The following is a 25,624-nucleotide window of genomic DNA, read 5'->3' on the forward strand; positions in this document are numbered from 1 at the left end:
TTACACTGTGCTGAGACAGTAAGCTAGGGTTGGACCAAAGGCGTCACAGCCTATATTTTCTAAGGTGGTGGCAGTATGGTCTAACCGTGGCAGATTTGAAGAGCCTTTTTCATAGAGATGGTATCCGAAAGAGGCCCTCTGTAGCTTATTGCCCTCTTCTTAAGCAACAGCCTTATCCAGTATAAAACAGGCTTGATGAAAACTAAGGATTCTATCCCAGGAAGACCTAACTATGCCTTTAGTGTTGCCTCTGTGCTCCAGGGCCTAGATGTAATAACTGGTGTAAAAATGTGTTCTCTGCCACTTTCAGCCTGCAACAAGGCTTATGCCCCTTAGTTCTGCCCTGTGGTATGCAGCCAACAAGGCTTTGGTTTTATAAATGCTGATGACTGGTTCAGGGACCTTCCTCCAATCTTGTTGGCAAAACGTAGAATGGCACCAGTGACTTGACTCATTGCAGTTTCACTCTTGGTAAACTGGGCTAGCCAGGGCAGGTGTTCATCAAATCGTATGCCCAGGTAATCAAAATGTTTGCCCCTCTCCAGGTTTATTCCAAAGACTCAACCAAATAGGCGCTCTAAGCTTCTTTGTAGTTTTCGGCCCATAATTAGTTTTAGCAGTAGTGATCAGCACTCTTTTGTGGACACTGTATTTTTCGATGCCCAAGAGTAGTTGATGCACTGATTGTTCTGTCTGTGCTAAAATGACTGTATCATCAGTGAAAAGCAGTTTGACAGTTTTTTGTCGGGACATCAATATCCAAACCTGTGAGGATTTGCCCATATCACAAATAAAAAGGCTAAAAAGCCAGGGCAACAGTACACAGTCTTGGTGTACACCCTGGTTAATTTCTATTTCAGGGGTGCAGTCGCCAAGCTCTCCATAGCGAGCCCTTGCTATGTTCTTTTGATATAGGCTCAGGATAGCAGACAGTCATTTCTCTGGGGTTCTGTAATCCTTTAGAGATGCCCGTTATAAGGGTCTGTCAACTGAGTCAAATGCTGATTTTAGGTCTTTGGAGACCATATATAGGCGGGACTTCTTAATCGAGATGTATTTCATGCACACAAGATAAAGCCTCATGGCCTGGTCAGTTGTCCCCAAGCCCTTCCAAAAACCAGCTTGACATTCAGATTGGATCTCGTTGTCCTTGGCCCACTCCTGTAGGGCATTTAACAACATTGTTCCATATATTTTACAAGCAGTGTCTAATAGAGAGATTGGTCTGTAATTTGCGGGATCACTACATAGGACTTTTTTGTGGCTTGGGACTATAATGGACTTTTGCCATGGTGCAGGCGTTTCCTCATGTAGCTAAGTGGCTTTGAACCCGATCGTTAACACGATAATCCAGTTTGATGGTTAATTCCTAAATATGTCAGCGAGCAGACTCTGAGCTTTTCTCAATTTCTGTGTTCGAATCTGCCCACACAGTTCTTCCTCCATAAATTCTGGATAGTCATTGCAAAAGGAGCAGGGAAGATCATCAGAATTTTTAGGAGTGGTGACCAGGGGAGTCAAGCAGCCTCTGTGGTCTTATTTATTTATTGTTCTTGATATAACGCATGCCTGACTCTCGAAGGAGTATCTCAACGCTTGCGTTATAGGCAAGGGCAGGAGCATTCAGAATATCCATGTTTTTAACATCTTCTTAAAGTTCCAGAAATCGGGTCAGGTACGGATATGAAAAGGATCTGCCATTGAATCTGGCCGCGTGGATGAGAGGAGTCTGCAGAAGAGCACTGTTAGAAGACCTTAACTGTCCAGGAGGCTGGTAGTCTCCGAGTCTTGAATAAAGAAAGACAGAAAGGGATTTATAAAAAGCTTTGTGTGTCACAGCACAGTTGAAGTCTGCTTTTTCGGATAGACAGCCAAAGCAATTTTGTTCAATATGGGGTCAGAGGGAGTCCATGCGGGAAGGCTGCAGATTAACCATGTGGCTGTATTCTGCACAATGTGCTGCTTAGCCTGCAAGGTGTCATTTGCAGATACCAGTAAAGCATTCCTGTAATCCAGGCGACTGACTTTGAGAGCCTGAACGAGGATTGTCCTGGCAATGGAAGGAAGCCAGGGAAAGATTTTCTTTAAGAGCCTTATTGCGTCCAAACACATCCCACATGTAGAGTTGACTTAGTCTCTCATGGATAGTGTGCTTAGGGGAAGGGGCTCGGCCAAGAGCGGGGGTGGGCACCAGTCTGCTGACCATAGCTCCTGAGCTTTGCCAAATAGCACAATCTCAGTTTCTGCACTGTTGAGGCGGAGGCAATTATTAGCCATGCAGTTGGCAATTTCTGACATACAATACGTAAATTGGGGTTCCTCTTTGTCAGGATCCAGACCAAAGGAAAGGAGTAAGGGCCAGATGTAGGAAGGCAAATACCGGTCGGTAACGGCCGATTTTGTCCGTTACCGACCGGTATTTGGCTTTTGAGATGTAGGGGGCCCAAATTTTAACGAATCTGTAAATTTACCGATTCGGTAAATTTACTGATTCGGTAAATTTACTGATTCGGTAAAATACTGAATTGGTAAATTTACCGAATCGGTAAATCTAGATGTAGGTGGCACTTAAAATAGTGCCACAGGCCCTTAAGAATTCGTTATTTACCATGCAATACTATTACATGGTAAATAACGAATTCCTGTGTACATGCACATCTGTGCATGTACACCTGTGCCATGGGCACACATACATGCCATAAGGGCATGTATGTGTGTCACATGGCACACAAGCCAGAATCAGGGGTGCAACAGAGTGTCAAAGTGACACCCTGTCCCCCTTGACAAATCGGTCATTTTACCGAATCGGTATTTACCGATTCGGTAATTGACATTGATTCCTATGGGCCTCAAGGCCGGTAAATACCGATTCGGTAAATACCGAATCCTACAGATTCGGTATTTTTTACCGATTTTTTACCTACATTGGATTTACCAAATCATAAATACCGAATCGGTAAAATTCGGTATTTATGAATCGTTAAATCCAATTTACCTACATCTAGCCCTTAGTGTCATCTGCGTATGACACAATCTCCACATCGCATTCTCTCATAGTCTGTGCCAGAGGTGCTACATAGATATTGAAAATGGTTGGGCTCAGGCATGATGTGCATAATTCTTGATTTAAAGGGCCAAGACAAAGGTTTTGTGTGCAATTGTCTGAAGTCCCTGAGCCAATGTAGCGCTCTGCTGTGGATACCTTCATTCCTGCGTTTAAAGAGATGCGGATATAATCAGTGACTGCCAATAGATCCGTCACTGTGCTGTGTAGTGTTCTAAAGCCAGATTGAGAAGAATCTAAAATCTTGTGATCTTCTCTAAAGAATATAAGTTGTTGTTAATAAAGCTTTCTAGGGCTTTTTTCAGCAAGGGTACCAATGAGTTCGGTCTATAATTTGATAAGATGTCGGCATTTAGGGAGGGCTTTTCTAAGTCGCAGAGATATTTTTTTAGGCTTCCATTTGGTTGGCACTTTTGCAGAACCTAGAGAAAGATTAAACAACGTCATTATGGAAGGTGTCAGATGATAGGCTAAACTGGTCACAATCCTGGGAGGGCACAGGTCATGGGGAGATCCCCATTTTGCAGGGGTTAGCATCTCCAACACCTGCTCCATGGAACAGAGCTCGAAGTCACCCAAGCTAGAAGTGGCATCAGGGTATGGTTGATTCCAATAAAATGTCATCTCTTGATGTACAGGGCTAGGTGTACAAATCTTGAAAATTATGTTAATTTTCTCTTCAAAGAAATCTGCTAGAGAGTCGCAGAGTTTCTGAGAGTCCAGGATGGTGGTAGTGCATGCGCGTGGTTTTAGAAAATTATTTAGCACTTTGTATAACTCCTTAGTAGAGTTGTCCACTTGCACTATAGATGAGGTTATATGCACTCTCTGTGCCGCTTTAATCATATTATGGTAATTTCTTAGCATAACCCAATATACTGTTTTGTTTTTAGAGGATTTTGTTGAACGCCATCTGTGCTCCAAGTGTTTACATTTGGAAATTTCTTGACGTAGAATGTCTGTGTAGCAGGGTGTATGAGTTCTGGGAAAAATAAATGTAAATTTCTTAAAGGGGCTATATAATCAAAGCTATCTGTTATCTAATCATTATAGACAGCCAGAACAGTATTCATATCCATATGGGGTGACAGTATGGGCGCCTTAAAAGCCTCTGAAAAGGTGACAGGAGTAACCTTTTTCTAGGGGCTTATGGGTCTAAAATCCTCATTCTCAAGATGTTCATGCTTGAGATAGAAAACGTGATCAAATAATGATCTGACCAAGTAATGGCCAGGGGAGGTTTGCATACAATTTCCACTAAGTTTGTAAAAATAAGATCAAGGGTGTGTTCAGCCCTGTGCGTTGGGCCTATCGCTATTTGTTTAAGCCCTACTGTCTCTATATCAGCTAGGAGTTGCATCACACCTTGATTGTCTGTGTTCTCACCATGGTAATGTCGCCAACCAGTAGAAATTTGTTGGAAGCTAGGATATGGGGTGCAATGTAGTCAATTAGAGTCTCTGTAAAATCTTTCCTGGTGCCTGGCGGGCGATAGATCAGAGCCCCTCTCCATACATCAGTAGCAGAGATTCTGATTTTAAATATACACATATCAACCCAGATGAGAGTAGTGTATCGACTAATTCAGCTTTTATAGAATTGTGGAAGTGATGGCGACTGTCCCTCAAAGACGCTCTTCCCTATCTAATTTAACCAGAGGATAGTGTTTGGGCATGGCTAGTGGAATGCATGGGAGTGCTTTGCTGCAAAGTGAGGTCTTAGTAAAAAAGCATAAATAGGGGAAATAGGTAGAAATAAGATCCATATTTTTATGGAATGTTTTGCCATGGACCTAATGTTGCAGTAGATACCGTCTATTTTCACTGTACTGTCATTAAGTGAAGGAGAAGTAATATGGCTTTTCCGCATGAAAGTCTTCGGGCAGAAACTATAGAAGGGCCAGGAGGCAGACACGTTGAGGTCCTTGAGTTTTTAACCCCTGATATAGTCAAGGAGTCTAACCAGGAGAACCTGCACAGTTTACAAGTTACCGGCCCCTCCAGAAACCAAAAGGACTGAGTGCAGCATAGCAACTGGTTATGAGCAGCTATGGAGACCGTGTAGTTTTGTTTTAGTTTGGTAGGGGTGTATTTCCATATTGGATTCCTGGCCATATTGCTAAAGGACAAGGGTATAAGAAAAACAAAAGTAAATGGACGGGGGTCCTAGCGTTGTCCAGGAACGTACAGGCGCAGACGGGCTTGCCTTTGGCGTGTCTGCTTCGCACATCTGCTGCACACGTCTGCTGTGCTTCCGTGTCCTGCACCTGTTGAATGCAGCTCCCAGATCAAGAACCCAAAAGTGTAGACCATCGACCTGCCCAAGATGGCAGTGATCTGGTATCTCACAGGAAGTAAGGGGAAAAACCAATCAGCTCTCTCCTCAAGAACTGGACAAAGCTGCGGTGGACCGTAGGGCGGTGAATGTCAGAAGTGAACAGTGCAGGTAAATTTAAAATAATTTGGTTAAAATATAACAAGTCTTAAATCAAGCGGCGCATTAATGAGGCAAGTCAGATAATATCATATAAGGTTAGGTTGAAATTGTTAAAGAAAGGAACCTCACTATGTGCCCTTACTATCAGGTCTAGGGCTCTTTGTTGATACATAGCAGTGAAGTGATTTACCCAGTCTGTGCTTTAGGTTCCAGTTTGAAGATTACTTTTGGGGCCATCACAGTCTCACTTAACCACGTCCCAAAACTTAATTGGCTTTTTCTCATCAGAGGTTTGTTGCTGAAGTCTCCATCCTTGTCTTTCAACTGAACCTTTTTTATTTCGATTAGGTGCTTGTATTGCTTCCTGAAGGCACTTAAGTAATCATTGCCTTTTTCGGAAGAATGCCTGATACTGCAAGAAAGCGGCTTCTTTTTGAACAGTCATTCCGAGTCGAACCACTCCAGCTTCGGCTTGCTGGTTTTACCTCCTAAGCTAGCCATGGCTTTGCTGTTAGAGTTTTTATTTGGTCCATTTCCCATTCTGGAGGTAAGTGCCAGCAATCAATTAAAATCCTGAGTTGTACCTCTGTCGCAAGACCTTCCTAGTTCTTGGAATTCGCAGTTCCATATATTTCAATAGTTAGAAAGATTGTTGATTTGTTTTGGCTCCCCTTGTGCACTTAAGGCATTCTCCCAAGTTTTTCCTCTGATTCTGCTTGAGTGTTAGGTTGCTCCATTTGGGGCTGTGGCGTAACAAAGCCCCCTGCAGCCCTTACAGAGGTGGACCCCCCTCACGAACATCATGGGGCATCCTAAGCACGGTACCCTGGCCTGAGAGCTCCTGAGTGAGTACAGCGGTGGGCCCCTAGATTTACTTTGCAGTGGAACCCCACCAAGTTTCATTACAACCACTCCTCATATTAAGGGTCAATATATAAAAGCTATCTAAAAAGGCAGCATGCCATAATGAGGGTTGGAAGCATGAAAAGTAATCGCTAATATGCATGGGTTGCGGTGCTCAATCACAAGGCAGAGGTGCAGGCATTGTCAATGGGGAAACACACAGGACACACAGGACAAGGAAGTGGTCATATAGGGGGTGCAGCGACCCCAGGGGTAAGTAGCCCATTGGCTACTACCCTTCACTCTTCTTAACGCCCCTGAATTCAGTATTTAGATGGCCCCCTGACATCAGGAACTCAGATTTGTCTGCCTGAAAGAAGGACAAAGAAGAGCCAACGATGTGAGAACTGTGTACCAACATCAACCTTGGTGCAAAACCCTGCCTGACTGCGGCTTTCCTGACAGTCACCGACCCCCACTCTTCCAGAAGCGGAACAGCCTCCCCAAACCCTTGGAGGTCTGCCCAGCACTTCTTCGACCCAGCAACATCTCCCTTAGAGTATAGGAGCCACTCCCCTTCAACAGCAACCACCAACCGCAGCTGCCCGTACACCATCCGTCGACCCCTGGGCCGACCAAGGGAGTAGCACCCCAGTAAGCGGTCTTTGTGCTCCAGGAGGTCAGATTCATCTCTCTACCAAATTTGGAGTCGCCAGGCACCAATACCCGAGGTACCGGACCTAGTTGGAAGCACCGAGGCTTGTTTGTATTAAGGCAGAACACCATTGCTGCCAAAACCTACCTACATGTCGAGGGACTCCGAGAGAGACCCTCTCCACACTGAGATTTGCCCTGCTGTGTTTCTCTTTCTTCTTCTTCAGGTACACCAAGAACAGTGAGAGCCTCTAACTCACTGACACACCCTGGACAGAACACATCTGCTCTTGAGCTCCCCAGCCCGGGTTCATGTTAACCAAGGGTATCTCTGTGGTTCTGAGACCCTCAAGAGCCGAACTCTCCTTGGGTTCTGCTGGACTGGTCCCCCAGTCCACCGTTGCTGCCTCTTTTTTACAGGTACTTTTCCCTATTGACCTTAGCGTGAAGCGGTGGGGTTACCAGTGCTTAAAGCTAGTCTGCACCCAGACTCCCCAGGGCAGGTATACTTGAACTGTTGGTGCTTTCTCAGACCTTGGCTCCAACTTACCTCAAGTCCAAAAGAATAGTCCTGTAAGTCGTCTGTCGATGTGTCTATGCAGTGAATGCTTCTCCCATAGGATAACATTACTGCATTCGAGACTCATGCCGCATATCTGATGGCTGTCATTTTCTACTGTTTCTACTGTAAAATTTGATAATGTTTAAAGTACTTACCCGAATCCGATGATCTTGGTGTCTATGATATAAAAAGATAAGGTATTTTTCTAAATTGGTCTCAAGTTTCTTCTTGAGTGTGTGTCTCATTTATTGACTCTCTGTGTACAACAAATGTTTATCACTACCCTCTGATAAGCCTAAACTGCTTGCCCCCACTACCACAAAGAGAGCATATGGGATTATTAATTTAAGCCCTGTAAGCCAATAAGGGTCGTCTGGACTTTCTACATATTGTACCTCATTTTGGAACACTACATAAAAAGCCAGCTTCCTACGAATACACCTCCATTGTAAGGCATAGATGCGTCACAGTCATTTCATTGCAATTGAATTCAACACACGAGGACGTCCATCCACAGGCAGAATGGTACACTTTATGCACCATTGAAATGGCCTGCGTAGATGAACTAAAGTACTCCATGCTTCATGAGTGACAGTTACAAATCCAAATGGGTGTTAAGTGGGCTGATCCAAAATGTGAATGGCACATCCAACAAGCAATGGTTTACGAGGAGTGACTTCTTGCCCATTTTCTGTGTTTTTGTTTATTGGTTGCATTAGCTCTAGCACATATCTAATTCTGGCTCCTGCCAGACCTTAATATTAAATAACGTCCTTTCTCTCCTAATCCTGCTGCTCATCATTATGAATCCATGAGTGATTGATTTTCTGCTGTTTTTCTTTGCAGAGACCTTCTGTGTTAAAGATAATGAATTCATACTCCGCATCCAAAGACTCAATGACAATTAGTCTGCCAGCAAGCTTGACCCGTGAAACCATTCCAAGTGCCGATTCTGGGAGATGTACCTATCAATATGAGCAAAACAAGTATGATTTCAATTCTTCCAAAGTATTACTATGCTCATAGAAACGTTGTTTTCATTTAGCTCATTATCAATGTGGCCTAGGTAAATGAGAACATAAAGTGGAAACGGGTTATATTTTCACAGTTTGTCATTGTAATGCTTCATTTGCTATCTATGGGGTTTTGTTTTAGACCTTATTATGTAATGTTCTGTATGTGGGTAGCAAAGTATATCTCACAATCCATAGAGTACGATTCATGCATGTGATTAAAAACATAAGTCTAGGCGGGCGTGGCCAAGACGGCGAGCATGGCGGACGTGGCTTGAACGAGCTCCGTCCCGCCGCTGGATATCCTTAATTAATCCTGCGTTGCCCCGACCCAAATCTGCCCTACAGTGTGTGGCTGTCCACGGGGGCTGAAGGGGACGACCCGACGGCGGTTTAGGAGCCCTGGCGTACTGCCCTCTGCCTCCTTCGGCAGTGTGAAGCTGTGACGGCGGTGAGGCCTGCGCTGAGAACCGGAGCCGGGGCCTGGATTTGAGGGCGGCCCGCCCGGAAGTGAGGTGACGCCGGGGAGGCGAGAACGAGGAGTGCCGCCCCCATCGTGAGGCCGCCGGGGCCGTGGCCGGAGAGCAGCCGACTCCACAGGGAGCCTAGCGGCCAGTGAGGGAGCGGAATCGGCGGCCTGCAGGCGGTGCGACCAAAGCCCGGACAGCGCTCGAACTGGTAAGGGGTGGCGGCGTGGTGTGCGGCCTGCTGGGGGAGGGGTCGCTCCTGAGGCCGTTCCCGGCCCCGATCAGCGGCTGACTCGGGCCGCGGGGGTTGGGGGCCTTGGAGCACCAGGAGACGGCTGCCCTTCCGTCCCTCGTCTTACCCCCCCCCCCCTCTCTGCATCGTCCAGTGGCCCTGAGCCGGCTCTCTGGGGCTTGGGTGCTGGAAGAGACCCATTGTTCGGTGGTTGTACCGGACCGCGGTGGGTGACACTAGCTGGGAGAGACAGCCCTTACGAGCGTCAGAAGGATATTTGGCGAGCGCCTTGGCCTCTCCTCCGGGTGGTGCGGTGAGAGGACTGAGCTGCAGTCGGTGGCCCGTGGGATAAGGGACTTTGACACATCCTGCACACTGTCTCTAACACGTGGCCCTGCTGCGCTGGATTGACTCTTGGGTCAGTGGCGGCGAGGTGCACCTCCTTGGGCACAGTGACATTGGCGAGATCTCAGTGGTGCCGCGGACCGCGCCGGACTGGCTGGGGGTGCTAATCCTTGTCCTCTACGTGGACAGTTGGGGCCGCCGCTTTGTCCCGGTCTCCCTGGCGGACTGTCGAGGGCTCCGTGAGCGCCATGACTAGAGGAGGCAACAGCGGAGGCTCTTCGAAGCAGGGCCCGATGGATAAATTCGCGGGGCCGAGTGGGGGCGCCGGGGCCCCTGGAGGACAACAGGGCTCAGGACCAGATAATGCGGCATTGATGGCGGCGATTACGCAATCGAGGGACATGCTGGACGCAAAGATAGGGGCGGTCGGAGCCGATGTTACCCTGCTTCGACAGGATCTACGCAACGCGGTTGCCCGTATCACGGAAATTGAGACCAGGATCACGGAGGTGGAAGACGATGTAGTGATCCTCAAGAAGAAGGTAGCTGCCATGGAGGGGATCCAAAAGGGTCTGGCGCTGCGGGTGGAAGACGCGGAAGGGCGGGCCAGGAGGAATAATTTACGCTTTGTGGGCTTTCCGGAGGACTGTGAGAAGGGAAACATGGAGGCATTCTTGACTCAGTGGCTAGAGAGTTGGCTTCCGCCGGACTCCCTTTCGTGCTGCTTCATCATAGAGCGGGCGCATCGTGCTCTTATCCCGAAGCCGCCTACCGGGGCTCGCCCCCGCGCTGTGATAGCCAAACTGCTTAACTATCACGACAGAGACACTATCTTGCGACAGGCCCGCGCCAAGGACCCTCTCATGTTTGATAACCACAAAATCCTAATTTTCCCGGACTACACCAGACTGGTCCAACAGCAACGGCAATCCTTCACTGCAGCGAAAGCACGCCTACGAGAATTGAAAATCCCCTATGCCCTGCTCTATCCGGCCCGGTTGAGAGTGGTGTTTCAATTTCGCACTCAATTTTTTAACTCTCCGGAGGACGTCTTTGAGTGGACAGACGAAACAGTGCGTGTTAAGGTGCATACCCCTCCGAGACGGGGCTCGGACTCGTCATCCACGACGGAACCTAAGAAGACGCCTCGCAGATCACGCAGCAGGAGCAACTGGAGGTCGCGCTCCCAGAGGCGCCCGCCTCCCCAGGAGGAAACGGTGGAGGAAGCTGAAGCGACGGACTCTTCCCCCCCGAAGTCTTGAGACCCTGTACCGCATTGTACTTAGCTACTGTTACGGGCCCGAGGGGCCGAGGAGGCATCATGGCGGTGGGAGGGGGGTGGATGCTGATTACGGACATGCCACTTGGACTGCTACTACATGAATGTCTGTTTATGGGTGGAACATGGGTCGGGAGACGCTCGAGAGAGAGCGGGCCTTCTCCCGGAATTCGTTCCCACGCGTTGGGTGGGGGTTGTTCGACGCTTGGTGGGTAGTTGGGAGGGATCCATTGGCGTAGTGAGTCTCCGGCCTCCCGTTGGAGGTTCGGGATCGCCTGCGCCGCGACAGGTACTTCAATGTTGCTGAGGTATGGGGTGGGGGGTTGGAGGGGGGGTTGTTGGCACAGTTTGAGGTGGGGGGGGTTAGCGGGGGGGGTAGGTTGGGGTGGGGGGGTTGGGGAGGTGTTGAGGGGGTGGGTAGGTTTAGTCTATGCACGGTGTATACGGGAGCCGGGAGGATGGTATGTGTATGTGTGTGGCCTCTGATGCCCGACAGATTGAAGCTCTGGCCTACTGATGGCGGCTGATGTTATGTTATGTTATGTTATGTTACGACTATTTATTGTGCGCACAGATACTCCAGCCAAGGAGCGTCCTGGCGCAGAGACAAGGTAGCCCGTAACACAACGAGAGGCTAAGAACAGAAACTAAGAAACAGCTAAAACAAGAAGGTTTTTATAGCCCTCCGAAAGGTCAGAAGGTCCTCCAGCAAGCGGATTTCAACAGGCAGGGAGTTCCATGCTGACGCAGCCATTACCCTAAACGAGCGGCCTCCCATGCGGCTGAGCCTGAATCTGGGAACCACCGCAAGGGCCAGACCTTGAGAGCGGAGGCTACGGGCAGGGACATAAAAAGACAGACAACTCGACAGGATTTCCGGGCCTGTACCTCTCAAGATTTTAAAAGCAAGGCACAAGACCTTGAAGAGGATGCGCTTCCTAACCGGAAGCCAGTGTAGGGAGCGAATGACACCTGTCACTGAGCAGAATCTGGGCAAACCAACAATCGCCCTCGCCGCAGCATTCTGAACCCGTTGTAAACGGGTTAGTTCAGCCTGGTTAGCCCCAGCCAGGAGAGAGCTGGCGTAATCCAGGCGGGAGATGATAGTAGCCTGGATCACCAGCTGCCTGGTCGGGGCATCAAAGAACTTGAGAACAGGTCTCAAGCCCCTCAGGAGACCAAAACAACAGGCCGCAGTTCTTTTAGTATGGCCTATAAAGGAGAGGCCCGCGTCCAGCCATACCCCCAGATTTTTCACTTCCGATACCGGGATCGGAGTAGGTCCCAACTCTGAGGGCCACCAGTGGTCACCCCACAACTCCACTCCCTTCCCGACGACCATCACCTCTGTTTTAGTGGCATTTAGCTGAAGGCAGTTGCCTGTCAGCCAGCTAGCCACCGCCTTCAGTCCGGACTGAAACCTGGGGGCCTCAATTTCCGCATCCCCGCTGAGAGTAACCGCCAGCTGAGTGTCGTCGGCATATGAGACCAAAGTAAGGCCCCACTGCCTAGCGACATCAGCCAGCGGTCTCACGTATAGGTTGAACAACGTGGGACTCAGCGAGGACCCTTGCGGAACCCCCATGGCCAGTGGTTGGTAGTTGGACTTGAAGGGAGGGATGGCAACACAGAAGGAGCGGTCATCTAAAAAGGAGCGGAACCATTGCAACACCTGACCGCCAATACCAGTCTCCTCGAGTCGACGCAGGAGGATGCTGTGGTCTACCGTATCAAAGGCGGCGCTAAGATCTAACAAAATAAGCGCCGCCGTTTGACCAGCATCCAACCTTGCCCGGAGATGTTCCACCATCACAAGTAACGCAGTTTCCGTACTGTGCCCAGCACGGAATCCGTTTTGTGTGGGGTCAAGGGCATTGGTCCGAGTCAGATGTTCAGACAGGGCCAAGTTGACGTGGGCCTCAGTGATCTTGGCTGGCCAGGGTAACAGCGAGATGGGGCGATAGCTTTCAGGCTTAGAAGGGTCCAGGGTGGGCTTTTTAATAATCGGGGACACCACAGCTTGTTTCCACTTAGATGGTACAGTTCCCGTTTCCAAGGAGAGGTTGACAAGGGAGCATACGGCTGTACGCCCCATAAAAGCTTGGTCTCGGAAGAGAGCAGGCCTTACTGGATCAGATGGGGACCCAGATTTGACTTGCAGCGCAAGTTTGTCAAAACCATCCAAGGTGAGGGGGGGGAAAACAAGCAGTGTAGTCTGATGGTGAACCCCATTAATACTTTCCGTAGTGGACCCTATGCTAGGGAATGTCCTATATATAGCTTGGACCTTCCCCAAAAAGTAAGATGCAAGGGATTCACAATGGGAAAGGGAGCTTACGGTCGTAGTGGTAGTCCGCTTCGCCGTGAGATCTTTTACGGCCTTGAAGATAGCTTTTGACGGGTTCGGACTGTTCCGGAATTCGGTGGCATAAAAAGCCGCACGAGCTCGGCAGATAGCTCGATGGTAGAGCTTAACGGACTTGGCATATGCAGCTTTTAGATCAGCCCCATAGGTTTTCCTCCAAGCCCTCTCTGCTCGTCTACAGGCACCCTTTAGGGCCCGGAGAGTGCCATCGTACCAGGGACTCGACTCTCTGGGATTGATTTTAGTAGAAACGATAGGTATCAGAGAGTCCAAGGCCCTAGTTATCCATGAACAGAAGAGGTCATACCCCCTTTCCACATCCGTCAAAGGGCCCAGCGGCTCCTCTAATAGAAGACGATGAAAGTCCTCTAACCTAAGCTTTTTCCAAGCCCTCTTCTGAACCCGTCTAGCCATAGAGATGGAAGGAGTGGCCGAAACAGGGCAGAGGATGGACACCAAGAAGTGGTCTGTCCATTCCACCGGAGAGACAGAGGTAATTAGAATCCCCAACAGATTGGTAAACAGGGGATCCAGAATATGCCCACCCAGATGGGTAGGCTGGGAAACCTTCTGGGGAAGTTGAAAGGCCTCCAGGTCAGAAGAGATGGAACGCACTGTCAGGCCAGAGAGGGTGTCGAAATGCAGGTTTAGATCACCCATGATAGAAAAGTTGGCACAGTCGGCGACCAAAGGGCCAACAATATCAGGGAAAGCATTTCTGAACGCCACATCGCTGCCGGGTGGGCGATAGACGACCATCCCGGACAGGGTGAACTCAGGGCTGACAGAGACCTTGAACATGGCACTTTCACATCCGGAGATGTTTAGGGCACTCCAGACGCAAGGGTAGATAGATTTTACCACTAGCGCGATACCCCCACCCCTAGACAACCTATTCAAGGTGTACATAGAATAGCCGGGTGGGCAGGCTAGATTGGTAATAGCGGTATCAGCGTCCTGTAGCCATGTTTCCGTCATGGCAAATACGTCTGGAGCTTCCTCCTCAATGAGGTCATAGATGTGCTGATGGTGTTTCAGCGCAGACCTAACGTTTAAATTCAGGATCTTCAGAGTAGTAGGAGTGTCTGTAATACGGCGGGTCTCCGAGGAAATAGTCCTTGGGAGAGGACGCGGAGAGTCAAGAGCCCACCCATTACAAGGGCAATGATAAGGGACACGCAATGGGTGTACCGGTGGAAGGGTACAACAGCGGCTTACCTGACCGATGGCAAACAGGCAATCCCGATGGACAGAGGGTGGAGCCCCCACGTGCTTCACTACGCATTTTAAGCTGGAATGTGAGAGGGGTGCTCGACAAAATTAAGAGGGGTGCGGTGTTACGAATGGGGAAGAAAGAAAAGGCGGATGTGTTGCTCCTTCAAGAAACGCACCTTATGGGCACCAAAACCATTAGCCTGCGTAGATATGGATATGACCAGGTGTTCCACGCTGGGTTTGCGAGGGGGTCCAGAGGGGTTGCAATTTTGATACACCGCAGAGTATAATATACACACGAGACACAATGGCTGGATGCGCATGGTAGGTTTGCATTGGTCAAGCGAATGGTGGGTGATGAGCCCATGGTGTTCGGCAGTGTCTATGCTCCACCCCCGCTGCAAGAAGCACTGATAGAACGACTGTTTGATGTTTGGGCTGAAATCCCACATGTGTTGACAATCATGGGCGGTGACTGGAATGATGTGATGAATGGGAGGTTGGACCGTTGTAGGCCCGGGGGGGGGTCAGTTACCTGAGACCACCACGAAACTGAGCAGAATGGTGCAGGGGATGGGTTGGATGGATGCTTGGCGATACCAGCATGCATGTAGTCGTGAATTCACGTTTGTCTCTGCAGTCCATAAATCCTTCTCTCGCCTCGATTACTTCTTTGTCCCCCAGCCCTGGATAGGGAGGGTGGGCTCTACCTCCATACTTCCGGGGGGCCTGTCGGATCACTCCCCGATTTCTTTGACGCTGCTGTTGGGTGCGAGGCGACAGCCGTTTCGTTGGCGCCTCTCCACGTGGCACCTACAGCGCGATGACTATCAGTCACACATGAGGGAGGCAATAGCGCATTACTTGACCGAGAATGATGGCCCGGATACAGACGCCATGACCCTGTGGGAGGCCCTGAAACCGGTGCTTCGCGGAGTAGACATTGCGTGGTGCGCAGCGGACCGTAAGGCCCGTTGGTTGGCCATTGCGGAAGCGGCGAGTCAGGTTCGTAGCCGAGAAGCGGAGAGCACTTCGGGAGGGAGCGGCGATGCAGTGGGGCAGTTACTCTATCATCAGCAGCTATATGCCTCATTATTATTAGATGAGGCCCGCCAAGTTTGGCTAGCTACTCAGAGTAGAATTTTTCAATGGGGGGACAAATCCAGCACAATGCTCTACAGGCTGTGCCAGGGTACCTTTCAGGCACAGCCCCTGCCGGGACTCCGAGACGAACTGGGTGGCCCGGTAACGGCCCCGGAGGTCCTGGCCGAGACCATTGCGCAATACTACGCGACACAATACGCCCCCCGGGAGTCCCTCCCGGCGGAGGAGATCGACAAATTCCTAGCGGATCTCCCGCCCCGGGCGCTCTCGGACGACGATCGTGCCCGCCTTCTCCCCTACATTACGGAATTGGTCCATCCTGACCAGGCCGGCTTTATGCCCCATAGAGCGACAAGACATAACATCCGACGCGCACAGTTGGTGGTGGAGGCGGCGCGGGCGGCAGGCATCCCGGCGGCCCTTTTGCTAGCGGATATAGATAGGGCATTCGACTCCCTGAGCTGGCCGTATCTTCGGGCACTCCTCCGCCTCAACCTAGGCCCGCGTTTCCTGTCCTACATTCATTTACTGTATACAGATTTGACAGCGGCGGTGAGGGTAGCGGGAGCGGTGTCTGGCTCATTTCTGATAGGCAGAGGTACCCGGCAGGGATGCCCTCTCTCACCCTACCTGTTTGCTCTGGCAATGGAGCCGCTAGCGGCTTGGGTGAGAATGGATGCACAGCTGCGTGGGGTGGAATGGGTGGGGGGTCCGTCCGACAGAATCGCGCTTTATGCGGACGATGTCCTTTTCTTTCTTACGGACCTGAACAGATCTGGTCCTAGGGTCCTAGATATAATGCGCATCTTCGGCGAGGTGTCCGGTCTCACGCTAAATGTGCAGAAATCGAAATTGTGGGTCCTAGGAGATGGTGAAGCCCTGGGTCTTTGGGCATCGGCCCTTCAGGAGGCGGCGGGTGGCCTGAAATATCTCGGGGTCTTTCTGACAGATATGCCGGGAGTCTCGTGGACCCGCAATGTGCTACCCGTGTGGGATAAAATACGGTCGGATATGCAAATATGGTCCAGGATGCCCCTTAATGTTTATGGATGCTCGGCCATCTTTAAGATGGTAGCTCTGCCCCGTATCCTGTACCAACTTCAGAATCACCCGTATCCTATTTCACCGCAGTGGTTTAGACAGGTGGACTCGGCTTTGGGTCGGTGCTTGTGGACGGGGGGGCAGTGAGGGTGGCACTCCGTACCTGCTTCCTCTCGACGTACTGTGGGGGGCTGGCTACATCGGACGTCCAGTCTTACTACCAAGCGTCACACCTGCTGGTCCTCAACGAATGGTGGTACGGGGATCGTGGCGATCTGACCTATGCCCTGGAGAGATACCTGATGGACCCGCACACGCTCCATACAGTCTTATACTCTGCGGCCCTCCGGAAAAGACTCCCAGCGGTCACACAGACAGTGTTCCGGGTGTGGCGCGAGGCGCTCCGACGCATGGGATGGTGGAACAGACTGACGGGGGAGACCCCGCTGTGGCGCAATGGGAGATTGCCGGCGCTAGCTTCCCTGCGTGGCTTCGATGGCTGGGACGCTATCGGCATCTCGGCGCTGGGCCACGTCATGAAGGGCTCGGTCCTTAAATCCTTTCAGGCTCTGCGGGACAAGTATGACATGCCCCAATCCCAAATTTTTCGATACCTACAGCTCCGACACGCCCTGACCCCCGCTATAGCGGACTTGACTTCTCTACAGGAGTTCAGCCCCCTGGAGGCAAAACTTTTTATGGGGGAATTGGAAACCAAAAAAATATCTAACATATATCAGATGCTAGTCACCCACTGTTCCCCTTCCCTTGATAAACTGCGGCTGGTCTGGGAGGGAGATTTGGGGTGTTTGGAGGAGGAGGACTGGAGAGAAGCCCTGGAGGCCCCCAGGGGAGCTGCGAATGCGGTGCGCTTGCGCTTTATTCAATTTAAGTACCTACACAGGACGTACTTTACGAGGGAGCGACTGTGGAAGGCGGGGCTGATAGCCTCCCCGGAGTGCCTGAGATGTGGAAGTGAGATGGGCTCCTTTATTCATACGGTGTGGGAGTGTGTGAGACTGCAGAGATTCTGGACCGGAGTGTGGGATTGCCTGGAGGAGGTACTGGGCTGGGAGGTTCCCCGCTCACCAAAGTTGGGCCTCCTGCATGTTATGGAACAAGTGGGGGGGAATGTATACAAACGTCATCTACTTACCTTGGGCCTCGTCGTGGCCAAAAGAGATATAGCCCGGGCCTGGAAGGCTCCTAGAGCCCCGTTTCTGGAAGTGTGGAAACGGGGCTTGGACTATTCCATGGGATTGGAACGCCCAATATTTGAGGCCAGGGGGTGCCCTACAAAACATTTTAAGGTCTGGAAGAAATGGGCGGACTACAGGGGCCTTCTGCTGGACCCCCCGGCGCCTCGGGCCACCGACGTGGATCTCGCCTTGACTGGCTCTGGGTGAATTGGTACACATGCTGTTATTATGATTGTTAGACTCCTCTTGATGGACACTGTAGACACCGTGCGGGGCGGGGGAGGGTACCGGGTGGGATGCCGGAGGGTGGGACACGGGGGAAATGTTGAATGTATTTGAACATGATACTTTTATGAGCACACTGCCTCTGATTCATAGGGAGCGGTGATTTATTTCCTGTATTCTGTCAGCTTACAAAATCTAATAAAATTTTGTTCTGAAAAAAAAAACATAAGTCTATTTTATTTGACACTGGCGGCCTTTTAGTTAAGAAAATGAATGAATGCAAAAATCTCTCTTACTAATGTACTTTCTACCAGTGTCATCAACAGACCTCCTAGCAGAATCTGCGAGCTGCATCTCTTTTAACTCAGTTACTCCGCTATCGATTTTTGATGCTACATCAACCACAAGTAGCTTTAGTTGTTCATGTTTCCTGTTTACACTATAACATTTGCTTCTCTATGTTCAAATTCACGCTCAGACTCTAGTGAAAACTTACAGGCACTAAGAACCTTTTTATACCTAAAATGCACGCTGAATGTTATTTTCTCCATTACCATGACTGACTAAACTTTATTACTTCAGTTGTTTATGAATGAGCTCCTTTCGAGCTTTCCCTGGTGAGCAATCATTGACCTGGCTACAGTAAGAATTTGTATTCAGAGTTTCTCTATCTTGGAGTTCCAGGAAACTACAATGTTTGGTTATAAGCTCTCAGTAGGTTGGCAGCATATCCTATGCAATTACAATCCTCTTAATACTGTATACCAGTAGTTATTAACCTTTTGACTTTTTTATACCCCACTTAATCATTACTTGAACCCTGGGAAGCCAAATGAATCGTTAAGATGCGGGGACCCCCACTGAGCTATTGCTGGTAACTGGGGACCCAAGCCTAAAACATGTTTTTGAAGATTTAAACCGCGAAGCAATACACAAAAATATAGAAAGAAGCCTTCCTCAAACAAATACACAGTTGATGAAATATATTATGTAATTCACAAGTAAATATTTGTAATTTTTTTATTTTTTTTTATTTCATTGGAAAGGTTGGCACTTTTCTAAATTCAAATGAGGAATTTCTTTGTCGATACTATATTCTGTTTGATGCACTTGCACTGCTCCCACAAATTAACCTGAAGATACTAAATTAATTTTTCACCTCCAACTACAAATTCTTTCACATTTACTAAGCATTTAAAAAAATTTCAATTTCACATTTTGCTTCGCGCTTTATCATAGTTAATGTTATTCAATTTTGTAAGCAGTCGCGGACCCCCTGAGCCGGTTTGTGGATCCCCAGGCATTCCTGGACCACAGGTTAAGAACCAAAGCTGTATACGGTTTCTTGGGAGAATATATGAACCTGCACATGCCCACAATACATGAAATCTGTGGGAAACAACCTTTACAACGCAACTTTTACAACGAACTACCATTACAACGAAACTTTTACAACGCAAAAACTTTTACAACGCATACCATTACAACGCAGGATTTTACAACGCAAGTACCTTTACAACGCATACCATTACAACGTATACCATTACAACGTAAGTATTGGTAAGTATATAATTATTTTTAAAATATTATATGTTTGGGTTTTTGGGTAAAGGGGTATTTTTAGGGTTCAGGGTCAGTTTTCAGTTTTTGGGTAAAGGGGTATTTTTAGGGTTCAGGGTCAGTTTTCAGTTTTTGGGTAAAGGGGTATTTTTAGGGTTCAGGGTCAGTTTTCAGTTTTTGGGTAAAGGGGTATTTTTAGGGTTCAGGGTCAGTTTTCAGTTTTTGGGTAAAGGGGTATTTTTAGGGTTCAGGGTAAGTTTTCAGTTTTTGGGTCAAGGGGTATTTTTAGGGTTCAGGGTCAGTTTTCAGTTTTTGGGGTACAGGGTTAATTTGTAAAAATAAAATTATATTTAAATTAAATTAATTAAATGTAATTAAATAAAAAATAATTATATTTTAATAATTTAAATTAATTTAAATTAAAAAAAATATTTTTAGGGTTCAGGGTCAGTTTTGGGTTTTTGGGGTACAGGGTTAATTTGTAAAAATAAATTTAAATTATATTTAAATTAAATTAATTAAATAAAATTAAATAAAATTTAATTATATTTTAATAATTTAAAATAATTTATATTAAAAAAAATATTATATACTTACCAATATTTACGTTGTAATGGTATGCGTTGTAAAGGTACTTGCGTTGTAAAATCTTGCATTGTAATGGTATGCGTTGTAAAAGTTTTTGCGTTGTAAAAAATTCGTTGTAATGGTAGTCGTTGTAAAAGTATGCGTTGTAACGTCATACATCCGAAATCTGTTAATTCCTCTAGCAAAGATTGGGGTCAGAGGATATATGTGGTGTATTATGTATTAAATATGAATGTGTTTATTTTCTATGTGTTATGGGTAAACATCACTTACAACGAAACTTTTACAACGCACTACCATTACAACGCGGTCATTACAACGCAAACCATTACAACGCATTGCGCTGGGGGGCGCTCTAGGATAGGGAATATATTTAATTTACTATCCAACACCTTCCCTACTATCCACGGGGACTGGAGTTGGAATAGTAAATTAAATAAATCACTATCCAGCGCCTAAAAGCACTATGCGTTGTAAAGGTTTGCGATGTAAAAACCGCGTTGTAAAGGCAGGCGTTGTAATAGCCTGCGTTGTAACGTCATACATCCGTGTTATGCTCAGCTTGATATTTATAATAGGTACTCTTTCCAAGCAGAGTCCTCATTTTGAAGTATCTCCCCCCAGCAGACTGGATCCTCAATCGTTTCTGAGATTCAAGCTTCTGGCACCAGATGGTGACACTGTGCTGCCGATTGACCATCCAATGGATGTCATCCCTGGAAATAAAAAGATGGTTCATAAAGGCACCACCACGGCTAGTGGTGTCTTTAAAATGAGGTGTAATTGTATTGTATTGTATTGTAAATGCATTTATATAGCGCTTACTACCCCTGACGAGGCGTCGAAGCGCTTTTTCGGCGGGTAGCACGCTACTCCGGGACCCATAGAGGATTAGTGTTGAATTAATATAGTGAAACATGCAAGTACACTTTAAGTGGTGGATAGGTTAGTCAGTTATTTGGAATGATAGCAGAAGGATAGAGTAGGACAAAGGTTTGTATTTATTTATCGCTCGCTTGTTGACGCATGCTATTCAGGGATCCTATAAAGGATTAGTGGTGAATTAATATGGTGAAATATGAGGTAATTTCAGTGGTGGATATTAGTCTGTTACTTGGAGTGAGAAGGATAGCGGATGGATAAAAGGGGAAGAAAGATTTGCATTCATATAGCACTTGTTACCCCTGATGGGTGTTGAAGCGCTTTTCTGGCGAGTAGCACGCCACTCCGGAACCCCTAAAGGATTAGTGTTGAAAATTAGTATAGTATAAATATGAAGTAATTTGAGTAGTAGATATGTTATTCAGTTATTTGGGCAGTATATTAGTATAGTGGAATATGGAATTTGAGAAGTGAACATGTTAGTCTGTTAATTTTGATTGAAAAAGTATAGTGGAGGGATAAAAGAGTGAAGGATTTTGGATGAGTAAAAAGGAGTTTTGGAGGGAAGGAGTCAGAGGGGAGAGGTTAGAAATTTTTGTTTTAGGGGATCGGTGTAGTAAAAAGAGGTGTCAGATGATGCAAGGAGGGGTAGAGCAGGAGAGAGTCTAGAAAAGGTTATTTTGGCAATCATAGTAGTGGTATGGGGTTTGGGATAAATGAGAGAGTGGGTGTAGGGGATATATTGATAGATCTATAGGATGAGAGATAGGGGAGGGCATTAGAAGGAGTAGTAGAAAGAAGTTTGAGATGAGTCAGAAGGTTGGGCTAGAAGATATATTGAGCGAAGTATAGGCTGAGAAATAGGCTAGTGCATTGGAAATGCTAAGTTAGAAGACAGTGATAAATATATAGATCCATAAGTACATTGAAAGTATATAGATACATAAAGGAAGTAAGTATATTTAGATTAAATATATTGATAGAGGCACAGGATGAGAAATCGGGTAGTGCATTGGATATGCTTTTTCAGGAGAAAAGTAACAGACACACAGATCCAAGTACATGGAAGGTACATAAATGTACAATGGAAGTATGTACATGTAGACCAAAGATGATTTTTATTTATTGATGATTATTATTATTATTATTATTATTATTTTCTTCTCTTAACAACATAATTGTTTTACATGTTTTATAATGTAATACACAAAGATAGGTACATATATATAGTGAAAACAAATGCTTATATACAGAGGGATATGCTGTAAATTTCTATCCGTATGGTGCTTATGTGGGGAAGAGCCAGATCTTGAGTAGTTTTCTGAAGATAAGGTGGTTTTCGGTGGATCATTTGTTGGGGGGTAAATAGTTCCATAGTTTGGCTACTTGAACAGAGAAGGATGTGCCACCCATGGTTTGTTTCTTGTATGGTGGGATTTTGAGGCGAGATGCTCCTTTAGAGCGTAGGTTCCTTTGTTGAATGTGTTTGGTGATTTTATTCCTGATGAAGAGTGGTCCTATTCCATGTATTGCTTTGGGGTAATACAAAGCAGCTTGAACGTGGATCTTCTGGCAACCGGTAACCAATGCGAGCTTTCAAGGCAGGGGAGATGTGGTCTCGTGGTTTGATATGCAAGAGTAGTCTGGCAGCCGAGTTCTGAATCCGTTGTAGTCTTTTGATGGTCGTTAAAGGTGATCCGTGGTAGAGGCTATTGGCGTAATCGAAATTGGATAGAACAAGGGAGATGGTAGCTTGGACCTTGTGTGGAAATCCCAAATGAGGGAAAATTCGTCGCAGCGTTTTTATAGTAGCAAAGCTTGATCTTGCTAGTTTATTCACTTGGACATTCATCAACAGCTTGGAGTCCATGGTCATTCCGAGGTTTCTTACTTCCTTCGATACTTTAGGCAGTGATCCCAGTTCATCAGGCCATGCGGCAAGCGGGTTGTAATTTTTCCAATCGCCACACGTGAGTATTTCAGTTTTTGAAGCATTCAATTTGAGATGGGTCCAAGTCATCCACTGATCCACGGCTCTGAGACAGCTGAAAATTGGTGATTTTCCTATGTCTTTGGGGCATTCCACTTGAAGGAATATTTGCGTGTCATCTGCATAGTTGTAGCACGTGAGGTGAAATTTATTGATCAGTACTGGTAAAGACTTCATGTAGATGTTGAAAAGCATGGGCGAGATGATAGAACCTTGAGGGACCCCTGCTTTTGTGGAGTATGGTTTGGACGAGAAAGGTGGGGTGTGGATGACATTAGTTCTGTTTCGAAGGTAGGATGCGATCCAGTCTAGAGCAGTTCCCTCTATGCCGGCTTCATAAAGTCTTTGTTTCAGAGTGTCATGGTCAACCGTGTCAAAGGAAGCTGAGAGGTCCAAGAGGAGTAGCGCAGCAACCCCGTTGCGGTCAACTGTATTCTTTAGGTCATCCCAGATGGCAAGGAGGGCAGATTCAGTGCTTCTTCCCGGACGGAATCCTGTTTGGAAATCTGAAAGTATGTCATTCTCTTCAATGAATTGTGACATCTGGGCAAACGCTGCTCTTTCTATCAGTTTGCCCAGGAAAGGTCCATTTGTAATGGGTCTGTAGTTGTCGGGGTTCAGCGGGTCCAAGTTTGTTTTCTTCAGTAAAGGGCGTATGTATGACTTTTTGAGTTCTTCTGGAAATATTCCAGTAGTTAAGGAATCGTTGATGATTCTTCTTACTGGAATGGCAGCAGAAGTTGTTAAAAGAATTGTCTTGAAAGTTTGTGGCGGACAGGGGTCAGAAGGGCTGCCGGCAGGCCTGCTTGCTTTGACCAGGTCAATAAATTCATCGTGTGAGATGTGTTGGAAGGAACTGAGAGGCTTGATTAGAGCATTCTTGGATAGTTGTTTTGTACAACGGTTAGTGCTGGTGCTTTGTTTCTGTTGTAAGTACGAGTCCAACGTGTCTGCTTTGTCCGTGTAATGATTTGCCAGTTTGTCTGTGAAATCTTGAGTAACAGGATGAGTTCCTTCTAGGCAATTTGGTTTTCGAAATTCATTGAGTATTTTATAGAATTCTTTATTTGCACATTTAGCGTTTTGAATTCTGTCTGAATAGTACCTTTTCTTAGCTTTTTTGATAGCCGATTTATATAATCTGTTAATTTTTTGTAGGTGAAGTTTGTCTTGTTTGGCGTTTGTTTTGAGCCAGGTACGTTGCAGCTTTCTAATTTGTTGTTTTATGTCTTTTATTTCTATGTTTCTCCAAGGCGTTTTTTTTCTTTTGTTCTGTTGTGTGGTTTTGAGTGGTATCAGGATGTCAAAAGCTTCCTGTAGCCACTCATATAGATTCTGAACAGAATATTTGGTTTCCATATTTATACTGGATGTTGGTTGTGTTTCCAAGTGTTCCAAATTCAGTTTGTTCCACGGCCATAGGTGGATGGATGTAAGGTAGTTTTAGGTGAGTCGCTTAGTGTTGTTTTATGTTAGAAAGCAAGCAAGTGGTGGTCTGACCATGTGACTGGAGTTATAGTTTGAAAGGTAACTAGTTCAGTATTAGCAAAAATGACATCTAGGATATGTCAAGCGATGTGTGTCAGATTGGGGACAATCTGATGCAGGTTCGATCTTTAGGATTGATATAATCTGCCCAATTTATCCACGATCAGTATCCCATGTTCTGGGTGCCTCTCCATGACACAGTCTTTTCACCAACTTTCATAAGAGCGGTTGTTTCAGTTTTAGTGTGGCACAGGTGGAACCAAAGAATATCTGAAACTGCCCTTTGTTTTTAATTCTTTACTTGTGCTGCACTTCGACTCCATTTTAACTGTAGCCGAGCCACCTTAAAAACCTTGATTGTAAAGCAGCACAATACACTGGTGGGGCGATGGCTGCCAAGATTCCAGTAAAGGAAGTGTACATCAGACCAGACTGTTTATACAGTCGGTAGATTATCTTCCATTTTTCAAGATATGTCATTTCTTCATCCATTTCCACACAAACCTCTTTATAAGAGACAGAGTTGCAGTGTTACAGAAGAGAACCATCGAAACAGCCCCCCCCAAAAGGGAGGCAAAGAATTTTATTTAAGATAGATACTTGCTCCTTTCAAGCAAAACATTTTGTTTGTGCATTGCCTAAACACATTTTCGTGGAAATAGAAGTTTTACATAGTGTTCCAGCTTCTCATAAGAGCCCTGAACAATCTAGGCTGGATGGTATATTTACTCTTTAATATATATTTTTTTAATTCTTACTTCTTTGTAAGTGGCACACAAAGTAATTCATCATCATAAATCATAAATCATAAATCTTTATTTCGGCACATGGCCGCCGTAAAAGGACAGATAAAACGTACTGTTCAATTGAGTACTAACTACAATTAACACAACACACCAGTTCATACAATGATCCAATTCCATACTGTCCATGATCAAATGTGCATAAAATACAACATACAGAATAAATATATAATAAAATCATCAAAATCATTAAAATGTAAAAAGACAAATGCCGATTAATTAGTTACATTTTTCTGTCTACGCCTCAACATATACAATGAAAATTGGGA

General features: G+C 46.7%; 1 protein-coding gene across 1 annotated transcript in view; it reads left to right on the forward strand.

Annotated features, from left to right (window-relative positions):
- Positions 1 to 25,624, forward strand: part of C8HXorf58 (chromosome 8 CXorf58 homolog) — a 959,020-nt gene that overhangs the window by 138,418 nt on the left and 794,978 nt on the right. Inside the window, exon 2 of the mRNA XM_078657786.1 lies at positions 8,406 to 8,545. Coding sequence (XP_078513912.1) covers positions 8,406 to 8,545 — 140 coding nt within the window. The remainder of the gene's footprint in view (positions 1 to 8,405; positions 8,546 to 25,624) is intronic.

Source organism: Lissotriton helveticus, chromosome 8 (assembly GCF_964261635.1).
Source record: "Lissotriton helveticus chromosome 8, aLisHel1.1, whole genome shotgun sequence".
Classification (NCBI taxonomy): Eukaryota; Metazoa; Chordata; class Amphibia; order Caudata; family Salamandridae; genus Lissotriton; species Lissotriton helveticus.